At 44.6% G+C, this 18,558-nt stretch overlaps 2 protein-coding genes across 4 annotated transcripts in view; one reads left to right on the top strand and one right to left on the bottom strand.

Moving 5' to 3' along the window:
* Positions 1 to 18,208, bottom strand: part of CLSTN3 (calsyntenin 3) — a 61,817-nt gene extending 43,609 nt beyond the window's left edge. Inside the window, exons 1-3 of one of the 3 annotated variants that reach the window (XM_069979878.1) lie at positions 18,124 to 18,206; positions 12,712 to 12,868; positions 5,377 to 5,551 (exon numbers count right to left, since the gene is read on the bottom strand). The gene's annotated coding sequence lies outside the window, so the exon portion shown is untranslated. Of the gene's footprint in view, positions 1 to 5,376; positions 5,552 to 12,711; positions 12,869 to 18,123 lie in introns of all 3 variants that reach the window. The other 2 variants (XM_069979880.1, XM_069979879.1) reach the window with 2 other exon arrangements.
* RBP5 (retinol binding protein 5) lies at positions 6,100 to 12,380 on the top strand. The gene is made up of 4 exons (XM_069979884.1): positions 6,100 to 6,172; positions 8,050 to 8,228; positions 11,406 to 11,507; positions 11,986 to 12,380. The coding sequence occupies exons 1-4, from the start codon at positions 6,100 to 6,102 to the stop codon at positions 12,034 to 12,036; spliced, it is 405 nt and encodes a 134-aa protein (XP_069835985.1). The 3' UTR covers positions 12,037 to 12,380.
* Positions 18,209 to 18,558: the final 350 nt, after the last annotated feature.

Genomic DNA, 18,558 nt, shown 5'->3' with positions numbered 1-18,558 from the left:
CGACCATTGTCCTGCCCGGGTGTCGGAAGGGACCAGACCACCTCCCCATTGTTCTCTCGGAGGGCTCCCAGACCATGTCTCTCTATCCAGAAAGACAAGTCGACCTCCCTCCCCTCTACCTGGATTGACCTGTCACCCTTCCGTAATGCCTCCAGGAGGCGTCGTTGCAAGTCACCAACCCCTGAGTCAGCTGGAGATGAGGATCGCCCTGGTCCCCCAGCAGCAATGCTAGCATAGCTCCTTGGCGGAGCAGCCACCACTGGGGGGGGCAGCCGGACCACCACCCGCCCTTTGCTCAACATTACAAATACCATCATTTTTATTAATTTTAGCAGGTATCTCAACAGGTTGTACAGACTGAACAACATTAACCCCTTCTGAGCTGGACTGGCCTATACCAAATTTCAACAAGGCAGGTTTTATCACATGAGACCTTTTTACCCTAGCGCCAGCATCATTGGTATCATTGGGCACAGGTGAATTTTTTGGCGCAGCTAGACCTTTAGGAGGCTATAATGAATCCACCCTACTTTTTGCATTGCCCTCAACCTCAGCTTCTATTGCGCATATGGCCTCCATCATTACAGTATTAATAGCATCACCCACATCAGTTCTCATATCTGTTATTATACTGTCCACATGGCTGGATACCTTCATTTGTGCCGGTGTTTCCTGGCATAGAGGACATCTTGCTCTACCACCGGAAGCCACATCACCAAGCCCAGCAGGGCGAGCAAGGTGTGACGCAGCCTCCGGCAGTGACAAACCCGTGACTGGAAGCGACCCTGCGTCACCTCCACTCTGCACCCGGACACTCCCCCCGTCCACAGGGGAGCACCTAATGGACTCACGCTCACACTGTCTGGCCCCTGTCCTTCCTTACTGACACCACTCCCGCTACTGACACAAGCAGCAGTGGTATTCGCCGCCATCTTATCCCGTACACTCTCCCCTCCTCGCTGGCCCCGTTCCACATCAGAAACGGGGACTGGCAGTACTGAGGGGGTAGCAGTCTGGACTGACCTTTCAGCCGACCCAGACTGCTGGAATGAAGTAAAGACAAAGCTTACTTGCTCTTCTTTCTTCTTTTGGAGCTTCCCCTTTTTCTCTTTCACAGGAACATCCTCTCCAAGGTCATCACCAAAGGTAAAATGCTGCATCCTCACAGGGGATTCCTGCATCTCTATGGCCTTTAACAGTCCACCACCATAACCATCATCATCATCAGTCACTGGTAGTGCTACTTGTGCTGCTTGTATAATGTCACTTTCCTGGGTGGTTTGGGCATTTTGGGGTGCACTTTGGGTGACATCTGGGGGATCTAACATCACCGCACAATCCTCTTTAACACTCTCCACCACTTCTTTAGCCTCCACAGCCTCCAACTCCTCTTCATCACTACAACTCGCCCCATCCGCAGAACTATCACCCCCATCTTTTGCTCTGCTCTCAGTAGGGGATTTCATTTTAGCAAAGCGATCATCGTTCAGCAGTTTCTCCCGGAAGAGATCACTGCCCTCCAGGATAGCCATTCTCTCCAGCTCAATCACTGCTCTTTCAGCTTTCAGAGTTCTTACCTTGGCTGAGATCTCTGGCTTCTTCTTCTTGGAGGCCGTATCAGCCTGGAACTTGGCAAATTTCAGGTCTTCACATAGAACCTTGAGTTGCTTCCCAAGGCGCTCATAATCCGCAAATTTTGCTGTAATCCTTGAACAGTATGTAGCTGCAGACTCCTTGGGTCCTCGCTCACCCCACAGCTCAGCTGGCTGGCTCCTGGATGCTGCTGGAGCCCTCTTGCCTCCTGCCTTGCTTGTGGCCTTTTTCCCACTTTGAGCCTTGCGGCTCTCTGCCATCACTGGGGGAGCTGGGGACACATCACTGCGGACCCTGCTGGATCTCCTCACACCGCTTGGAGGAGCGCTGGCCAGTAGTTTTTTCTGTCCACCCCCCGCCGGCCTGGTTCGGGAAGTGGAAGCCCGGGACTCCCGGGGCTCCATGCTGAAAGCCCTGCCCAGGAGACTGCCACCTTCCTGGGAAAGGCAGGTGGAAATTCAGCCTCTCTCTTGCTGGAAGTCTGGAGGTATCAGGAGCTCAAACACACACAGAAACACCTGGTGACCACGCCCTCCAATCCACCAGTCTACTCCAGAGCTGCACTCACTATTCTGCTGGTGAGGTCTCTGTGTACATACATTACATTACTGATCCTGAGTTACATCCTGTATTATACTCCAGAGCTGCACTCACTATTCTGCTGGTAAGGGCACTGTGTACATTCACTACCATGTATTCTTTAGTGTGTTTCTGCCCCTGGATGGATCATGGTTATATGGGTCTGGTAAGGACAGATGCTGTTGTCAGATCTCTTTCCCTCCACCGTCCAGTATGTGACCTCCTCCTATGTGGACAGAATACAGCGGATGAAACACTTAATGACGGCTCCAGATCCTGACACTTCCTGCGCTAATCTCATTGTCTGACGCAGACAGGAGACTGTATCCAGAGCCAGACCATGGTCATCCTCATTACTTCGGTCTATACAAGACTCTATCCGTGTGTCCGAGTACAATTACATATACATCAAGCAGCTGAAGGTTTGTGGATACTTTATATAATAGCGGACGTTCCCTGTCAGTATAGTAGTGGATACTGTATATAATAGCGGACGCCCCCTGTCAGTATAGTAGTGGATACTGTATATGATAGCGGACGCTCCCTATTGGTATAGTAGTGGTTACTCTATATAATAGCGGACGCTCCCTGTCAGTATAGTAGTGGTTACTCTATATAATAGCAGACGTTCCCTGTCAGTATAGTAGTGGTTACTCTATATAATAGCGGCCGCTCCCTGTCAGTATAGTAGTGGATACTGTATATAATAGCAGACGCTCCCTGTCAGTATAGTAGTGGTTACTCTATATAATAGCGGACGTTCCCTGTTAGTATAGTAGTGGTTACTCTATATAATAGCGGCCGCTCCCTGTCAGTATAGTAGTGGATACTGTATATAATAGCAGACGCTCCCTGTCAGTATAGTAGTGGATACTGTATATAATAGCGGACGCTCCCTGTCAGTATAGTAGTGGATACTGTATATAATAGCAGACGTTCCCTGTCAGTATAGTAGTGGTTACTCTATATAATAGCGGACGCTCCCTGTCAGTATAGTAGTGGATATTTTATATATTAGCGGACGCTCCCTGTCAGTATAGTAGTGGATACTGTATATAACAGCGGATGCTCCCTGTCAGTATAGTAGTGGATACTCTATATAATAGTGGACGCTCCCTGTCAGTATAGTAGTGGATACGGTATATAACAGCGGACGCTTCCTGTCAGTATAGTTGTGGATACTCTATATAATAGCGGATGCTCCCTGTCAGTATAGTAGTGGATACTCTATATAACAGCGGACGTCTCCTGTCAGTATAGTAGTGGATACTGTATATAACCCTGGACGCTCCCTGTCAGTATAGTAGTGGATACTGTATATAATAGCGGACGTCTCCTGTCAGTATAGTAGTGGATACTCTATATAACAGCGGACGTCTCCTGTCAGTATAGTAGTGGATACTGTATATAATAGCAGACGCTCCCTGTCAGTATAGTAGTGGATACTGTATATAATAGCGGACGTCTCCTGTCAGTATAGTAGTGGATACTCTATATAACAGCGGACGCCCCCTGTCAGTATAGTAGTGGATACTGTATATGATAGCAGATGCTCCCTGTCAGTATAGTAGTGGATACTCTATATAACAGCGGACGCCCCCTGTCAGTATAGTAGTGGATACTCTATATAATAGCGGACGTTCCCTGTCAGTATAGTAGTGGATACTCTATATAATAGCGGACGACCCCTGTCAGTATAGTAGTGGATACTCTATATAACAGCGGACACTTCCTGTCAGTATAGTAGTGGATACTGTATATAATAGCGGACGCTCCCTATTGGTATAGTAGTGGATACTGTATATAATAGCGGACGCTCCCTATTGGTATAGTAGTGGATACTGTATATAATAGCGGACGCTCCCTGTCAGTATAGTAGTGGATACTGTATATAATAGAGGGCGCTCCCTGTCAGTATAGTAGTGGATACTGTATATAATAGCGGACGCCCCCTGTCAGTATAGTAGTGGATACTCTGTATATAATAGCAGACGCTCCCTGTCAATATAGTAGTGGATACTCTATATAACAGCGGACGGCCCTGTCAGTATAGTAGTGAATACTGTATATAATAGCGGACGCCCCCTGTCAGTATAGTAGTGGATACTGTATATAACAGCGGACGCTCCCTGTCAGTATAGTAGTGGATACGGTATATAATAGCGGATGCTCCCTGTCAGTATAGTAGTGGATACTCTATATAACAGCGGACGCTCCCTGTCAGTATAGTAGTGGATACTGTATATAATAGCGGACGCTCCCTGTCAGTATAGTAGTGGATACTCTATATAACAGCGGACGCTCCCTGTCAGTATAGTTGTGGATACTCTATATAACAGCGGACGCTCCCTGTCAGTATAGTAGTGGATACTCTATATAACAGCGGACGTCTCCTGTCAGTATAGTAGTGGATACTGTATATAACAGCGGATGCTCCCTGTCAGTATAGTAGTGGATACTCTATATAATAGTGGACGCTCCCTGTCAGTATAGTAGTGGATACTGTATATAACCCTGGACGCTCCCTGTCAGTATAGTAGTGGATATTGTATATAATAGCGGACGTCTCCTGTCAGTATAGTAGTGGATACTCTATATAACAGCGGACGTCTCCTGTCAGTATAGTAGTGGATACTGTATATAATAGCAGATGCTCCCTGTCAGTATAGTAGTGGATACTGTATATGATAGCAGATGCTCCCTGTCAGTATAGTAGTGGATACTCTATATAATAGCGGACGCCCCCTGTCAGTATAGTAGTGGATACTCTATATAATAGCGGACACTCCCTATTGGTATAGTAGTGGATACTGTATATAATAGCGGACGCTCCCTATTGGTATAGTAGTGGATACTGTATATAATAGTGGACGCTCCCTGTCAGTATAGTAGTGGATACTGTATATAATAGCGGACGCTCCCTGTCAGTATAGTAGTGGATACTGTATATAATAGCGGACACTCCCTGTCAGTATAGTAGTGGATACTGTATATAATAGCGGACGCTCCCTGTCAGTATAGTAGTGGATACTGTATATAATAGCGGACGCTCCCTGTCAGTATAGTAGTGGATATATAATATATATAACAGTGGACTCTCCTCGCTGTGATCACCAGTGACCTCTGTGAACCGTTGGGTAAGATGCCACAAGCAGATATAACCACCAGGATAACGTCCTTAAGCCGATGTGATCGGTAACTCACCCGACAGATGACGACTTAGTAACACAGATCTCCTTATGCAGGGCTGGAGCCTTTCCCAGATCCTCTCCAAAATACTGAAAGAAGTGACAGGAGGAGCGAGGAACGTGAGGGATTCATATCAGTCAGCGCAGCAGGTGCATGTAGGTGGCATCTAGCGCCGTCCCCACGACTGATCCTGATGGGTGGGAAAGGAGTGCCGAAAATATTACAAAAAGTCCAACTAAAATCTCTAAAAAATGATTGCAGTTATAATTAAAAACGTCCCTCCGTTTTGTGTACACAGCTCCTATACTGTAAAATCTACAGAAGAATCACCACCCACCAGGTCCTGCACCCACTAAAGGTATCACCCCTATACCTATCCCACTATTTTTAGTATTGGTGTATAGGTCCCTTTAAATTAAACCAACCCCCCCCCCACCCCCCGTATAGACCCCATTGTGAAAGTAAAGGTGCAATGACTGGGAGCACTATGAGCGCTGCTCCCGGCAGACTGCAGGTTAATGTTATTATTGCTGCTGGTATAATCTGGGATTATATTTCTGTGTGGGCCTGGCTGAGATATAATAGGGATTAGGCCGAACATTAAAGGGAGACAGATCAGGCAGAAGCCGCCAAGACTGAGAGAGACAGGAAAGTGACTTAGTGAGAGGGCTCCGCAGGGACAGGGACTGACCCCGAACATGAGTTAGAAGGAGTCTGATAGGACCACAGGGCACCAACATGGCCGCAGCGCTCAATGGGAAGTACCAGCTGGTGTCACAGGACAACCTGGAGGAGTATCTCAAGGCTTTAAGTAAGACGCTAGTGTAGGATGTAAAAGTGGCAGGAAGGCGCAAAAATGGTGGCAGAACCCTCACAATATATTGTTATAAATTACGATGGGATGCAGTGTGGTTCCGGATATATAATCCTGTGGGGTGACTATGTTACTGTGTATAATGTGAGGGGTGACAATGTTACTGAGTATAATGTGAGGGGGTGACAATGTTACTGTGTATAATGTGAGGGGGTGACTATGTTACTCTGTATAATGTGAGGGGGTGACAATGTTACTCTGTATAAAGTGAGGGGGTGACAATGTTACTCTGTATAAAGTGAGGGGGTGACTATGTTACTGTGTATAATGTGAGGGGGTGACAATGTTACTGTGTATAATGTGACGGGGTGACTATGTTACTCTGTATAAGGTGAGGGGGTGACAATCTTACTGTGTATAATGTGAGGGGGTGACAATGTTACTGTGTATAATGTGACGGGGTGACTATGTTACTCTGTATAATGTGAGGGGGTGACAATCTTACTGTGTATAATGTGAGGGGGTGACAATGTTAATGTGTATAATGTGAGGGGGTGACAATGTTAATGTGTATAATGTGAGGGGGTGACAATGTTACTGTGTATAATGTGAGGGGTGACAATCTTACTGTGTATAATGTGAGGGGGTGACAATGTTACTGTGTATAATGTGAGGGGGTGACAATGTTACTGTGTATAATGTGAGGGGTGACAATCTTACTGTGTATAATGTGAGGGGGTGACAATGTTACTGTGTATAATGTGAGGGGTGACAATGTTACTGTGTATAGTGTGAGGGGTGACAATGTTACTGTGTATAATGTGAGAGGTGACAATGTTACTGTGTATAATGTGAGAGGGTGACAATGTTACTGTGTATAATGTGAGGGGGTGACAATGTTACTGTGTATAATGTGAGGGGGTGACAATGTTACTGTGTATAATGTGAGGGGGTGACAATGTTACTGTGTATAATGTGAGGGGTGACAATGTTACTGTGTATAATATGAGGGGGTGACAATCTTACTGTGTATAATGTGAGGGGTGACAATCTTACTGTGTATAATGTGAGGGGTGACAATGTTACTGTGTATAATGTGAGGGGTGACAATGTTACTGTGTATAATGTGAGGGGGTGACAATGTTAATGTGTATAATGTGAGGGGGTGACAATCTTACTGTGTATAATGTGAGGGGTGACAATGTTACTGTGTATAATGTGAGGGGTGACAATGTTACTGTGTATAATGTGAGGGGTGACAATGTTACTGTGTATAATGTGAGGGGTGACAATGTTACTGTGTATAATGTGAGGGGTGACAATGTTACTGTGTATAATGTGAGGGGTGACAATGTTACTGTGTATAATGTGAGGGGGTGACTATGTTACTGTGTATAATGTGAGGGGGTGACAATGTTACTGTGTATAATGTGAGGGGGTGACAATCTTACTGTGTATAATGTGAGGGGGTGACAATCTTACTGTGTATAATGTGAGGGGGTGACAATCTTACTGTGTATAATGTGAGGGGTGACAATGTTACTGTGTATAATGTGACGGGGTGACAATGTTACTGTGTATAATGTGAGAGGGTGACAATGTTACTGTGTATAATGTGAGAGGTGACAATGTTACTGTGTATAATGATTTGGGGTGACAACCTAAGTATGTATAATGTGATGAGGTGACAATCTTACTGGGTATGCTGTATGTGTTATAGTATAATTACAGGGGACTACCAATATTATTATTATTATTATTATTATTATTATTATTATCACCACACTATTTTATATAAATCCAGTAATCCGTAAAGACCTGATAATCTGGCGGCCATATTTGTGCCAGTCCTTACATTATCTTTCTACTTATAGATCTAAATATCGCTCTGCGGAAGATCGTAGTGCTGCTGCGTCCTGAGAAGGAGTTTATAGTGGACGGGAACCATGTGATCATCAAAACCCTCAGCACCTTCCGGAATTACATCATGGACTTCACCCTGGGCCAAGAATTTGAAGAGGACCTGGCGGTCATAGACGGACGAACCTGCAAGGTATATATCTGTGGGCAAGGGGTGCCAGGTATATATCTGTGGGCAAAGGATGCCAGGTATATATCTGTGGGCAAGGGATGCCAGGTATATATCTGTGGGCAAGGGATGCCAGGTATATATCTGTAGGCAAGGGATGCAAGGTATATATCTGTGGGCAAGGGATGCAAGATATATATCTGTGGGCAAGGGATGCAAGGTATATATCTGTGGGCAAGGGATGCAAGATATATATCTGTGGGCAAGGGATGCCAGGTATATATCTGTGGGCAAGGGATGCAAGGTATATATCTGTGGGCAAGGGATGCAAGATATATATCTGTGGGCAAGGGATGCCAGGTATATATCTGTGGGCAAGGGATGCCAGGTATATATCTGTGGGCAAGGGATGCAAGGTATATATCTGTGGGCAAGGGATGCAAGGTATATATCTGTGGGCAAGGGATGCCAGTTATATATCTGTGGGCAAGGGATGCAAGGTATATATCTGTGGGCAAGGGATGCAAGGTATATATCTGTGGGCAAGGGATGCAAGATATATATCTGTGGGCAAGGGATGCCAGGTATATATCTGTGGGCAAGGGATGCAAGGTATATATTTGTGGGCAAGGGATGCAAGATATATATCTGTGGGCAAGGGATGCCAGGTATATATCTGTGGGCAAGGGATGCAAGATATATATCTGTGGGCAAGGGATGCCAGGCATATATCTGTGGGAAAGGGATGCCAGGTATATATCTGTGGGAAAGGGATGCAAGGTATATATCTGTGGGAAAGGGATGCAAGGTATATATCTGTGGGAAAGGGATGCCAGGTATATATCTGTGGGAAAGGGATGCCAGGTATATATCTGTGGGAAAGGGATGCAAGGTATATATCTGTGGGAAAGGGATGCCAGGTATATATTTGTGGGCAAGGGATGCCAGGTATATATCTGTGGGCAAGGGATGCCAGGTATATATCTGTGGGAAAGGGATGCCAGGTATATATCTGTGGGAAAGTGATGCCAGGTATATATTTGTGGGAAAGTGATGCCAGGTATATATTTGTGGGTAAGGGATGCAAGGTATGTGGTAAAACATTCAACTTCATTGTCAGCTCTTCAGCCCCCTTGACCCCCTTAAGCCACTCTAAACCACCAGGGATATTATTGCTCACCCCTAAGCAGCCGTAACATTCAATGATATTATTATTATTATTATTATTAACCCTTCCGCCATTCAGGACAGCCATTATACCCTTGACCACTGAGACACTCTAGACAACCAGGGCTACTATATGGCACTTTATAGCGATATAATGTTTAGTCAATGAATTGCAATATTGTTTCTAAGTAACTAAGGCTGGATGAGTATAGGATGATGTGCAGCTGCCATTGTTCCCTGATTCCTCTATGATGGGATCTGACAATGCTGCAGACTATTATATATGGACTGATAGACTCCGCTTCCCTATATCCCACACAGCAGCAGTAGACAGAACCCTACCCATCACATACACTCCGTGTTTGGCAAAATAAACCTCTTGAATATTGACATCAACATGTTCCTGCGTCTGTATGATCAGCTGTCACGTCCCTCCCACGTCCGCTACCCCTGCCTCCACCTCGTGTTAACCGCTAAAAATAATAGAGAAATGATAGACAATAATAAGGTGGAAGCTGAGGACTATACGGTATGAGAGCTCCGCACTGCACGCAACAGGCTGACGTCTAGGGGAGGCACAGAGCACAACACATGTGATGTAGAGAAGAGGAAAAACGAATCCGTAAGAGATCAACAGGCACAAAGAATATTATATCTCAGCACTGCCATCTGCAGGAAACAAGGAGTTCTGCACAGATTCATTTTTCTCCAGGCTACGCAACATTAAAATCCGGATCTGTTGGCCCTCTGTGTGGTGTGGTGTAGTATAGAGGAGGTGTCCTGTGTGGTGTAGTATAGAGGAGGTGTCCTGTGTGGTGTAGTATAGAGGATCTGTCCTGTGTGGTGTAGTATAGAGGAGGTGTCCTGTGTGGTGTAGTATAGAGGATGTGTCCTGTGTGGTGTAGTATAGAGGATGTGTCCTGTGTGGTGTAGTATAGAGAATGTGTCCTGTGTGGTGTAGTATAGAGGAGGTGTCCTGTGTGGTGTAGTATAGAGGAGGTGTCCTGTGTGGTGTAGTATAGAGGATCTGTCCTGTGTGGTGTAGTATAGAGGAGGTGTCCTGTGTGGTGTAGTATAGAGGAGGTGTCCTGTGTGGTGTAGTATAGGGGATGTATCCTGTGTGGTGTAGTATATAGAGGATGTGTCCTGTGAGGTGTAGTATAGAGGAGATTTCCTGTGTGGTGTAGTATATAGAGGATGTGTCCTGTGAGGTGTAGTATAGAGGAGGTGTCCTGTGAGGTGTAGTATAGAGGAGGTGTCCTGTGTGGTGTAGTATAGAGGAGGTGTCCTGTGTGGTGTAGTATAGAGGAAGTTTCTTGTGTGGTATAGTATAGAGAAGGTGTCCTGTATGGTGTAGTATAGAGGAGGTGTCCTGTGGGGTGTAGTATAGAGAAGGTGTCCTGTGTGGTGTAGTATAGAGGAGGTGTCCTGTGTGGTGTAGTATAGAGGAGGTGTCCTGTGTGGTGTAGTATAGAGGAGGCGTCCTGTGGGGTGTAGTATATAGAGGAGGCGTCCTGTGGGGTGTAGTATATAGAGGAGGCGTCCTGTGTGGTGTAGTATAGAGGAGGATGTGCCCTGTGTGGTGTAGTATATAGAGGAGGTGTCCTGTGTGGTGTAGTATAGAGAAGGTGTCCTGTGTGGTGTAGTATAGAGGATGTGTCCTGTGGGGTGTAGTATAGAGGAGGTGTCCTGTGAGGTGTAGTATAGAGGATCTGTCCTGTGGGGTGTAGTATAGAGGATCTGTCCTGTGGGGTGTAGTATAGAGGAGGTGTCCTGTGTGGTGTAGTATATAGAGGATGTGTCCTGTGGGGTGTAGTATAGAGGATCTGTCCTGTGGGGTGTAGTATAGAGGATGTGCCCTGTGGGGTGTAGTATAGAGGATGTGTCCTGTGGGGTGTAGTATAGAGGATCTGTCAGTCCCCCTTGCATGTCTTTGTAGATACTTAGGGGTTGGTCGTACACAGTTACAATTCCATAGATATAATATGTAGCTATATAAATAATACCATGTCTCCTAATTCTGTTTATTTACAGACAACGGTGTCCTGGGACGGCAGCAAGCTGGTGTGTGTACAGAAGGGCGACGTGCCAAACCGTGGCTGGAAGCAATGGCTGGAGGGGGATGTGTTACACGCGGTAAGATATTAACTCAAAGTCAACAACAAATCTGCCAGTACTTCGGCCTCTTGGTCAGGACATGTTGGGAGTTGTAGTGTTGACTGTGCCTCCAGTCAGTTTTTAAAAGCATCTTCCAACTGGAGGATCCGACTACACAGAGCTGACTTGTAGTCTGTAACTATGGACACACATAGGGCTTCACAGGAGCTGTAGACACAATATGGCAGGCCATTTTAAAGATAGAGGGGGAGATTTATCAAACATGGTGTAAAGTGAAACTGGCTCAGTTGCCCCTAGCAACCAATCAGATTCCACCTTTCATTCCTCACAGACTCTTTGGAAAATGAAAGGTGGAATCTGATTGGTTGCTAGGGGCAACTGAGCCAGTTTCACTTTACAGCATGTTTGATAAATCTCCCCCAGACTGTTCACCTTGGAACATTATAAATGTTGGTGGAGTTGTCTTTTAATCCCTTAACCTTTCTTTTCTTCCCAGGAGCTGACGGCGGGGGACGCAGTCTGCACACAAACCTTCCGCAGGGTGTAAAGAAGACGACTGTGAACCCGCTGTCTCCATAGGGATCTATTGTACTTGATTGTTGTCAGCGCTCTTCATATCATTGCCGTCATATCATATCAATAACTGATTCAGGACAAGGCGTCAGCGAGGAGCGGGGTGCTCGGGGGGATCTAGTTACTGTCTATAGGGACAGAGGGTGGACATGATGCCTTAACAACCCATCTCTGCAGACCTACAACACCTTCATAGATCGTACAAACTCCAAGGCAACTAAAGGGAAAATTGTTCTCTCCAAAGACACATTAAAGTGGAACCCTGGAGAAATGTTGTCAGAAAGCTATAAAGATTTGTAATTTACTTCTATTTAAAAATTTCCAGTCTTCCAGTACTTATCAGCTGCTGAATGTCCTGCAGGAAGTGGCGTATTCTTTCCAGCCTGACACAGTGCTCTCTGCTGCCACCTCTGTCCGTGTCAGGAACTGTCCAGAGCAGCAGCAAATCCTCATAGAAAACCTCTCCTGCTTTGGACAGTTCCTGACACGGACAGAGGTGGCAGCAGAGAGCACTGTGTCAGACTGGAGAGAATACACCACTTCCTGCCGGACATACAGCAGCTGACAAGTACTGGAAATCTTGATTTACAAATCTGTAAAACTTTCTGACACCAGTTGATTTAAAAGCTATTGTTGTTCAACATTTTACCTGCACTGACACATTGTGACCAACACAGGAGAAAGATTTGTGCAGCTGATGTAATAAGATTACAGAGCATTGTGTAGGCCAGACGCCGGTGTAACAGATAGGTCTGAGATGTGAGAAGGTTCCATTCACTGATCCTAATCTTGAAACTTGTGAGGACCTGAAATACAAAGTATACTGTAGCTGACATTGGGATAGTTCTCCACTATACAGTGATTAAGATTTATTTATGTAAGATCCAACATACAATGATATTACCAGGAATGAAGCGATGATCAATCCTGAGATACTTGATGAAATGGTTGAAATAAAAGTTATAATTAAAGCATCATTTATTCTGACTCTGCCTCCCACCATGCCTCACAATCTGCGTTCTTTGTAACCTGAAGCAAGCTTTACTGTGTGATCACTGTCACCCCATAATGATAGGAATAAGTGGCAACTGCCAGAATTCTACCATAAGGCTGCGTTCACACTACGTATATTTCAGTCAGTATATGTATATTTCAGTCAGTATATTTCAGTTAGTATTGCAACCAAAACCAGGAGTGGATTAAAAACACAGAAAGGCTCTGTTCACACAATATTGAAATTGAGTGGATGGCCGCCATTTAATGGAAAATATTTGCTGTTATTTTAAAACAACGGCTGTTATATTGAAATAATGTCCGTTATTTACTGTTATATGGCGGCCATCCACTCAGTTTCAACATTGTGTGATCAGATCCTTTCTGTGTTTTTAATCCACTCCTGGTTTTGGTTGCAATATGAGGACCACAATACTAACTGAAATATACATAGTGTAAACGCAGCCTAATACTGCACCCAGTATACAAGAATATAACTGCTACAATACTGCTCCTATATACAAGAATATAACCACTATAATACTGCTCCTATATACAAGAATATAACTACTATAATAATGCTCCTATATACAAGAATATAACTACTATAATACTGCTCCTATATACAAGAATATAACTACTATAATTGCAAGGAGGAGAAACAGCTGACCCGCACCACTACACAATAGTCCAATGCTAATGGATCCACGGATTATAATTGGCAGGATACACTGCGATGCAAAACGGCTAAGCGCCGGGGGTGCAAGATGATGAGGGAGTAGTACGCTGTGTGTAAGGTAGACGAAGACAGCACTCACCCGGTCTGTGTCAGCTCAGTTTATTCCATGCACCGCTGGTGGCAGGGAGGGAGAGGTGAGGACGCGCACTGGGACGGCCGTTTCGGGGACACGCCCCCTTTGTCGACCAGATAATTATCTGGTCGACAAAGGGGGCGTGTCCCCGAAACGGCCGTCCCAGTGCGCGTCCTCACCTCTCCCTCCCTGCCACCAGCGGTGCATGGAATAAACTGAGCTGACACAGACCGGGTGAGTGCTGTCTTCGTCTACCTTACACATAACTACTATAATACTGCTCCTATATACAGGAATATAACCACTATAATACTGCTCCTATATACAGGAATATAACTACTATAATACTGCCTCCTATATACAGGAATATAACTACTATAATACTGCTCCTATATACAAGAATATAACTACTATAATACTGCTCCTATATACAGGAATATAACTACTATAATACTGCCTCCTATATACAGGAATATAACTACTATAATACTGCTCCTATATACAAGAATATAACTACTATAATAATGCTCCTATATACAAGAATATAACCACTATAATAATGCTCCTATATACAAGAATATAACCACTATAATACTGCTCCTATATACAAGAATATAACTACTATAATAATGCTCCTATATACAGGAATATAACTACTATAATACTGCCCCCTATATACAGGAATATAACTACTATAATTCTGCTCCTATATACAAGAATATAACTACTATAATACTCAGTAGTGGATTATAATAGGTCAGTTTCGGTCAGTAGCCCGGGGGCTCTTCTGGGGGGCTCTTCTGATACTAGTACCTCTCGGCTGCATAAAAAACATCAGAATTCTGTATGTAAATTGATCAAGCCATACTGCCCCATGTACCTCGTGCAGGTATCTGATACACATGGGTCCCTACACTAAGTCCACACTGTGCCGGTCAGCGACCACCACCCCCGCAGGCGTGCACAGTCAGGGAAGGGAGGCCATGGAACGGCCCTGCAACCCCCATGCCACAGGATCAGACCCAAAAATGCCACACCAAAACCCAGCCAGCACCACCGGCGGAGGAAGCTGCCCCCAAACAGCACAAGCCTGGATAAGGTATTACACTCACCATAGCTATCAAAGATAGAATGGGACACACAGGAGGGATTAAAACCATGAGCACTCAGGTGTCTCCTGCTAATTGCGGTCATGTGGGTCTCACCAGGAGGAGTGCAAAACACGGAGAAAAGAGAGAAACAAAATACGGTTAAGGGAAGAAACAGAGTGCTGCACCTCACACCTATGGCTGATACTAGTGCCGCTAGGCTAAATAAAAACATCAGAATTCTGTATGTGAATTGATGAAGCCACACTGCCCCATGTACCGCGTGCAGGTATCTGATACACATGGGTCCCTACACTAAGTCCACACTGTCCACACTACCGGCGGAGGAAGCTGCCCCCAAACAGCACAAGTCTGTAGCTATGGTGAGTGCAATACCTTATCCAGACTTGTGCTGTTTGGGGGCAGCTTCCTCCGCCGGTAGTGTGGACAGTGTGGACTTAGTGTAGGGACCCATGTGTATCAGATACCTGCACGCGGTACATGGGGCAGTGTGGCTTCATCAATTCACATACAGAATTCTGATGTTTTTTATGCAACCGAGAGGCACTAGTGTCAGCCATAGGTGTGAGGTGCAGCACTCTTTTTTCTCCCTGAACCATAACTACTATAATACTGCCTCCTATATACAGGAATATAACTACTATAATACTGCTCCTATATACAGGAATATAATTACTATAATACTGCTCCCTATATACAAGAATATAACTACTATAGTACTGCTCCTATATACAAGAATCCGTGCACCGCTGTTATAGGCTATCTTTATTTAAGGGACGCTCCTTCTGCCCGCACCTGTGCTCCATATATACTGGTTTTGTCTGTTACCTTACGGTTGTGCTGAGGTCTCTAGCTCTCTACGTACTATAACTACTATAATGCTGCTCCTATATACAAGAATATAACTACTATAATACTGCCCCTATATACAGGAATATAACTACTATAATACTGCTCCCTATATACAAGAATATAACTACTATAATACTGCCTCCTACATACAAGAATATAACTACTATAATACTGCTCCTATATACAGGAATATAACTACTATAATACTGCCCCATATATACAAGAATATAACTACTATAATACTGCTCCTATATACAAGAATATAACTACTATAATACTGCTCCTATATACAGGGATATAACTACTATAATACTGCTCCTATATACAGGAATATAACTACTATAATACTGCTCCTATATACAAGAATATAACTACTATAATACTGCTCCTATATACAAGAATATAACTACTATAATACTGCTCCTATATACAGGAATATAACTACTATTATACTGCCCCTATATACAGGAATATAACTACTATAATACTGCCCCTATATACAGGAATATAACTACTATAATACTGCCCCTATATACAGGAATATAACTACTATAATACTGCCCCCTATATACAGGAATATAACTACTATAATGCGGTTCAGGGAAGAAACAGAGTGCTGCACCTCACACCTATGTGGCTGATACTAGTACCGCTAGGCTAAATAAAAAACACATCAGAATTTTGTGTATGAATTGATCAAGCCATACTGCCCCATGTACCTCGTGCCGGTATCTGATACACATGGGTCCCTACACTAAGTCCACACCGTGCCAGTCAGTGGCCACCAACCCCGCAGGCACGCACAGTCAGGGAACGGGGGCTATGGGACGGCCCTGCGACCCCCATGCCACAGGACCAGACCCACAAACATCACACCAGAACCCGGCCAGCACCGCCGGCGGAGAAGGTCGCCCCCAAACAGCACAAGTCTGGATGAGGTATTGCACTTACCATAGCTGCAGCAGACAGAATGGGAAAAAACAGGAGGGATTAAAACCATGTGCACTCAGGTGTCTCCTGCTAATTGCGGTCATGTGGGTCTCACCAGGAGGAGTGCAAAACACGGAGAAAAGAGAGAAACAAAATACCTTATCCAGACTTGTGCTGCTTGGGGGCGACCTTCTCCGCCGGCGGTGCTGGCCGGGTTCTGGTGTGGTGTTTTTGGGTCTGGTCCTGTGGCATGGGGGTCGCAGGGCCGTCCCATGGCCCCCGTTCCCTGACTGTGCACGCCTGCGGGGTTGGTGGCCACTGACTGGCACGGTGTGGACTTAGTGTAGGGACCCATGTGTATCAGATACCGGCACGAGGTACATGGGGCAGTATGGCTTGATCAATTCATACACAAAATTCCTATGTGTTTTTTATTTAGCCTAGCGGCACTAGTATCAGCCATAGGTGTGAGGTGCAGCACTCTGTTTCTTCCCTGAACCGCATAACTACTATAATACTGCTCCTATATACAAGAATATAACTACTATAATACTGCTCCTATATACAAGAATATAACTACTTTAATACTGCCTCCTATATACAAGAATATAACTACTATAATACTGCCCTCTATATACAAGAATATAACTACTATAATACTGCTCCTATATACAGGGATATAACTACTATAAAACTGCTCCTATATACAGGAATATAACTACTATAATACTGCTCCTATATACAAGAATATAACTACTATAATACTGCCCTCTATATACAAGAATATAACTACTATAATACTGCTCCTATATACAGGAATATAACTACTATAATACTGCCCCTATGTACAGGTATATAACTACTATAATACTGCTCCTATATACAGGAATATAACTATTATAATACTGCTCCTATATACAGGAATATAACTACTATAATACTGCTCCCTATATACAAGAATATAACTACTATAATACTGCCCCCTATATACAAGAATATAACTACTATAATACTGCTCCTATATACAAGAATATAACTACTATAATACTGATCCCTATATACAAGAATATAACTACTATAATACTGCCCCCTATATACAAGAATATAACTACTATAATACTGCCCCTATATACAAGAATATAACTACTATAATACTGCCCCCTATATACAGGAATATAACTACTATAATGTGATGAGGGGAGAAACGGTGTCCGGCACTCGCTGATATGGGGCACACTAAATCAGGATAGATAGGACAGGAGGTGCGCAGCTGTCAGCGATGGTGTCCTTACCACTGAGTTGCGGTGCAGAGGCAAAACAAAGACGGGCAAATAACAGTATGGAGAAAAAGAGTCTCGCACTCACCAACTTCAAAGATGCAGGTGGTTTAATTCAGACACATCGGAGCATATGCAGCAGGGAGAGGGAAGGTGGAATGGCAGGTGCGTTCACGGAGGAGCAACAATGTTTCACGCCCACTGAGGCGCTTCGTCGGGCTAGGAACAGCGTGTACGTGAAGGGGAGGTGCATATATACAAGTGAACAATAAAGTTACAAAAGTATCAATAAAGTTACAAACAAGTTACGGTACAAATAAACATGTGGCAAAACATCAAAGGAGGGTATTAAGGTCGTTCCTCTCATTGAGGCCACAAGGTCCCGTGGCGTCTAAACGTAAAATCCACAACGTCTCGCGTTTGAGAAGGAGCTTAAGCCTATCCATGCCTGTGGTCGGGGGGTTAACCCTTTCAAGGCCGATGAAGCGGAGTAGCTTTGTGTCACCAGAGTGTGCGGATCGTA

The sequence above is a fragment of the Dendropsophus ebraccatus genome, chromosome 8 (assembly GCF_027789765.1).
Source record: "Dendropsophus ebraccatus isolate aDenEbr1 chromosome 8, aDenEbr1.pat, whole genome shotgun sequence".
Taxonomy (NCBI): domain Eukaryota; kingdom Metazoa; phylum Chordata; class Amphibia; order Anura; family Hylidae; genus Dendropsophus; species Dendropsophus ebraccatus.
This window is presented reverse-complemented; position numbering and strand designations above follow the sequence as displayed.

Excerpts from the sequence above, each read along its gene's own strand:
- RBP5 (XM_069979884.1), top strand. The coding sequence starts at position 6,100 with ATGGCCGCAGCGCTCAATGGGAAGTACCAGCTGGTGTCACAGGACAAC. Across the intron at positions 6,173-8,049 it reads GGAGTATCTCAAGGCTTTAA|ATCTAAATATCGCTCTGCGG; the intron begins GTAAGACGCTAG and ends TTCTACTTATAG. Across the intron at positions 11,508-11,985 it reads AGGGGGATGTGTTACACGCG|GAGCTGACGGCGGGGGACGC; the intron begins GTAAGATATTAA and ends TTTTCTTCCCAG.